The sequence below is a fragment of the Cyprinodon variegatus genome, unplaced genomic scaffold, assembly GCF_000732505.1.
Source record: "Cyprinodon variegatus isolate N-32 unplaced genomic scaffold, C_variegatus-1.0 Scaffold17, whole genome shotgun sequence".
Taxonomy (NCBI): domain Eukaryota; kingdom Metazoa; phylum Chordata; class Actinopteri; order Cyprinodontiformes; family Cyprinodontidae; genus Cyprinodon; species Cyprinodon variegatus.
Window position 1 is genome coordinate 587,873 of NW_015150470.1, and position 5,525 is coordinate 593,397.

Consider the following 5,525-nt stretch of genomic DNA (forward strand, 5'->3'; position numbering starts at 1 on the left):
GAGTTTTAAAATATTGGCATATCGGATATCGGCCAAAATCCCAATATCGTGCATCCCTAGAAAATCTAAACATTTTCAGTTAAGAAGCTTACTGGAAAAAAGTCCAGGTTACTTCTGTGTCCGGTTAGTTCTTCAGGTCTTCTTCTGTCTCCAGCAACAGTCCACCCTTTTCTAATCTAACCCAAGCCATTGAATTTTTCTTGCTTTCACAGAACCGTCCTTTAATATGCTCCTATACATCATCCTGAGATCAGCCAGCTTTTTTTGTAATGCCAGTTGTGGCTTACCCTCATTGTGCACGATGTCAATGCCTGTCTGCTTGAAATCTGTGGGGTCAGCAGTCCTCTCCATTATTGTGCTGGCCATAACCACACTTTTCTGCCTTTTCTGGTACATTTCTGAGAAACTATGTTTTTCATTACCTCTAAACCATAACCCTTACAAAAACAGATAAATAAAAACTTTAAATATATTGCTGAGTTATGAATTTACATATGTGAATTCCCCTTTGTGAATTGAATTACCAAATTCAAATCACTTTTCCGTTATAGCCCAGGTCAATAAAATGCAGATGTAGTTTGTGTAGGTGGGGTTTTATTCCTCTTTCTGGTTAAATGACCTTGAGCAACATTTTTTCTTCTCCCGAAGTACATTAGACAGACAGAAACAAGACGGCATCACAGACAGATAGATGCACAAACAGGAGGAAGAAACACATACCCACAAAAACAAGTCACTGCTTGAAAGAGTTATACCTGTTGAGTTGCGTGCATCAACTTCCCAAGATGAGTAGATGGATAGTTGAATATTTAGATGGAGGATGGATGGATGGATGGATGAATGAATGGATGGATGGAGGAACAGATGCATGGAAAAACAGGAGGAGTGCATGTTAAGGTCAGGGGTCAAGGATTAGGGATATCAATAAGAAGGAAGAGGACAACAAGAAAAAAAATGCATGAAATAGCTGCAAACACCCTCAAAAATCCAACGTTTTTCCATCTTTTTGTGAGTTTTTGCATGTCGGTTCATATACAACAAGAATCTCTAACAGCTATGCAGTTTGTGTGTTAAAGCAGAAAATACCAGTGACTGTACTGACCCCCCCCTTTCTACTCCATGACTAAGCATCTTGTGAAAGTGCAAGAGTGGAACTGGTTTTACCTGTGAAAGTGTTAACTCCGTTCGTCTGGACGGAAACTGAAGGGGTCTGGGATGTAAGGGAAGGAGTCACAGGTGATGGGGGGAGGGAGGAGGAGTCAGGGGAGGAGGGCAAGTCAGGGAAAAGGACGTTGGAAAGGGTGGTGGTGGAAGAGGGTGGGGTTGTCAATGAGATGACAGGCGTCAAAGTGGAGGAGTCAGGGGAAAAGGTGGAGAGGAAGTCAGGGGAGTCTGACCCTGAGCCTTGGAAGACATCAGGGAGGGAGTAGGGGATGGGGGAATTCGGCAGAGGGAAAAACGTAGGGGTAGCAGTTGGGAAGTAGGGTTCATTGGGATCTTTGTAGGTCAGGTGGTGGAGAATAAGTTACAAGGCAAAGATAGATAGGCAAGCAAAGCGCAAAATAAAAAAAAATAATAATAAAAGAGAACAGACCAACATGTAGAACAATCACATCACATCAACAGCCAGGGAAAAAAGGTGCAATAATGTGCAAAAGCGGTTTGGTGGTAATGATTGCACGGTTGGATGAGAAAAACAACAAAACAAAACAAAAAAGAAAATCAGAAGAGGAAAAAAATGGACGAACAAGCATTGCCACAACAAACAACAGAAGAAATAGAAATAAACGTATGATGAAGAAACGTAAAAGATCCCTATAAGTCCAGTTTCTTCCTCTCTCCTCTTACCTTGAACGTCAAGTGTGTAGCTTCCACTGCCCTTCCCAATGTCGTTGCCAGCATGGCAGATGTACATGCCATTATCTGATTTGTTGAGCATTGAAAAAGACAACAGAGCTCCTTCTGCTTTGGCCAGTGGGGGGAGCTCTCCCTCCACCTTTTCCCAGTTGAAGATGGTGGGCCTGAGAAGATAAAAACAAGAAACATGAGCTAGTTGATATGCACATTCTGCTAATAAAGTAAGCAAGCAGTGGAGTGAAAAGATGGATAAAGACAGAGAAAGGGTTCAAGGAGAAGAAAGAAGAGAAAAAATAAAGATAAGAGCCACAGATGACAGGAAGGAACTGTATATATATATATATATATATTTTTTTTTAAATCCAATTCTGTTTGATCAATATTCCATTTTACAGATAACAGAAAACATGCCATTTAGCAAAAATTGAAGAATTGTTTTCACTAACAGAATCTATAACTGTGACACACATTAGACATGGAGCTTTAATGCAATATCTTGACACAGAATCTATTAAACCAATCTGCCTTCAGAGGTCACATAGTTGGTTAATTCATCTGACAGGCTGTTTGTGTTGGTTTTATACCGCTCTTTTAATTGAATTGCAATTATTATTCTGTATCTGCCATATCCTTCACAAGGCTTTAACTGTTGTTTCATGGATCAACAGCTGAAATAAGAACCTCTATGTTAGATAATGTAGGAGTAAGATGAGTATACCATAAATACCAAAAAAATAAGTAGAATGACACCCATAGAAACTCTGGAAGAGCAGCAGAGATCAACAACTCAGGTAGAACATGTTGGAAACCAGAGTATAAATCAGTGCCTTACAAATCCAGTCTGTATGTACAGTAAGTGTGGCAAAAAGAAAACCATCTTAGAAAGACAGACTCTAAATCACTCTCATCTGCAGTTTTCCACAAAGAAGTAGGAGATATAGTAAATGTGTAAATGAAGTTGATTAGATCAAAAATCAATATTTTTGGCCAGCATGCAGATTATACTGCAAGGTGTCCTGATGATAACCATTAAAACACATTTTTTTCTCAAGCAGGTCTGAAAAGCATGTTACTGTAGATAATAATATGTATGAAGTTAAATTAAGGGTAGTATTCAAAGAAACCTGCTTAGAAGCTTAAAACAAACGTAAGACGAGGACAATATATCAAGGCTGTTATTGCAGCACAGACACAAATCCTAAAATTATTTTGAAAACTTGTCCATCAATGTGAATGTTCTTAAGGTATTTTTGTGCAAAGCTAGAAAAACCCCTGCCTGATTAGTTACATAGAATTTAATGAGAATAACAAAAAAAAAACATTCATTTTTGGTTTTAATCACCCTAAAGAGATTCTGCAGGTATGGATGCATATGCAAGGCTAGACAGGATTGAAAGAGATTGAGTTAGATGTTTGGCAGCAGACAGAATGATGATGATCAAAAAGACAGAGGAGTGCGCTTGGAAAAGAGATGTAGGGAGAAGGAGACAACGGAATCAGCATTTCAGATCTGCCCTTGTTAGAAAAATCCATTCAGCGTAACAGATTGTATATGAGAGAGATAGCAAGACGTTACTTGATAAAAGAATCAATTATGCAAATAGGAAAGTCCTTAAGCGCTGTACAGTAATTACAATTACTGCAAGTCAGAATCAGGCACAGAACTGGATGTCTTCCACTGATTAGAAATATGTACATAAAGGTGCAATCTGTCGACGTAAAGCTTTTAAGTGAGCATTAGTCTCCTCCTCGTTATATTTGCAATTACATCAAAATAAAAAAATAAAATTAAAACTCTTCCTTGCTCATAATTAAAGCTGCATTGTGTAAACCAAACAGCAGTTCAGTCCCTCAGCACTTGGCTTCGCTTTGTTAGTTTTGCATTCACTATAAGAACACAAATGCCAAGGAGGAGCTTGCACACTCAGTCAGCTCTCCCAAGACAAATAAAAAAGATTATCCAAGCATTATGTATTTAAAACAAGTGCGTCTGGTTACCTGCTATAAAATGTAATCAGCTGCTGTATTACGTTTCCACTAAATGCGACATAATATGCAATTAATTCAACAATTAACTGCACATTTAACTGCTGTTGCTTGTGTTCTGTTATTAAATATAATGATAATATGCTTTAGTAGCGAATACAGGTCAGAGCACAAGAAACCTGTCACATTATGCAAGTATAAAATCATATTTTCAATGGATATAAAAACTGCCTTTATGTGAACATTAGCAAGCATTAATAAACATTTGATTAAAGTAATGAATAGCTAGAAGACATTTTTATTGCAACTATAGCACCACTTTCAAGAAGACTGTTTCAGTGTTTTTGTTCAAATAATGTGATTAGTTTGTTTTTTATTAAATAATTTTTTATAAAAAACTCTAATTTGAGTATTATATTAGAAAACTCTTATATTAAGAACAGCTTTATTTAATGATGAGATAGGTTTATATAGATTTACAGACAAGACTTTGTCTCAATCATATTATCTAGATATTATCTTTTAACAATAGATTAAATATATTTAACACTATCAGCTGTATAAAGATGATCTCTTTTTAGTTTTTGTAATAGATAGATGCAGTAAAACTGTTTTGAATCCATTCGCTCTCAGCAATAGTTTTGAGGCTCATAAGGCAGCAGGATTCAGCAAAAGAGCTCTGATGCTGTTACTTCCTACCAGGCATTAAAAATCCAACAGTGAAACTCAGTGGTGAAGAAAAGGGAACTGAATCTGTTTGATTTCTAACGTCAGACATTTTTCTCTGTAGTCAGTAACAGCAGAAGGGATCATTGTCACAATAATATACAACTTTCATTTTATCTCCTTCCTTATCTTAAAAAGCTCTCTACGTGCCTATCCTTAGAAAAATACTGCTTTAAGGGCCAGGATCAACAAAAGATGATGTGTAAATATTTACTTTGTATTTTACACTTTAAGCCTAATAAAAACAAAATAAACAGCAATAAATGAATGTTTTGATTTTTTAAAGTAGTGAATAACACAAAATATAATAGGAGTTATAATAAATATTACAAACCTATAATTAAAGATGATATATTTTTTTAAATAATAAAATAGAAAAAAAGTATAAGTCCCAATTGGTGAAAGAAGCAAATCTTGGCCTGAATTGTGATTTTAGCTTAAACTCAAACATAATCTGGATCCTTACAAAATGCAAATAAATGATTCTTTGGCATGAGGCACATTTTCCATCAAATCCGTTCATATGTTTTCAATTGATCCTGCTAACAAACCAACAACGTTCCTTTTTTTGTGTTTTAATCTTTAGTAAAATACCTCCAGACTTTTTGTATCCGATGCTGAAGCTGTCAACAGTCACTGCTGCCACCCTCTGGTTTAGTGGGGAACTGCTTGTTCTGCCAAAGATCCCTATCTCACAATGTTAGAGAATCTTTGAAAAAATTCTGCTATCCAGATTAATATTTGGATCATCACCAAAATGTACTGGCTTTTTCCCTTCCATGAGGGACCTCTGATAAAATGTTTTCTAAAATCAGTCTATGAATTTTCCTGTATACAGATTAGGGGTGGAACGGTTCACAAAATCCACGGTTCGGTTCGGTTCACCGTTTCGTGGTCACAGTTTTCCGTTCGCTTCGGTATATGTTGATTGTTAGTAAAATCTATTATGTCTTGTA

General features: G+C 36.5%; 1 protein-coding gene across 2 annotated transcripts in view; it reads right to left on the reverse strand.

Moving 5' to 3' along the window:
* The window catches only part of cadm3 (cell adhesion molecule 3), a 177,043-nt gene that overhangs the window by 11,397 nt on the left and 160,121 nt on the right, over positions 1-5,525 (reverse strand). The window contains exons 8-9 of one of the 2 annotated variants that reach the window (XM_015387087.1): positions 1,849-2,021; positions 756-776 (exon numbers count right to left, since the gene is read on the reverse strand). In XM_015387087.1, the coding sequence (XP_015242573.1) occupies positions 756-776; positions 1,849-2,021 (194 nt within the window). The remainder of the gene's footprint in view (positions 1-755; positions 777-1,848; positions 2,022-5,525) is intronic. The other variant, XM_015387098.1, reaches the window with a different exon arrangement.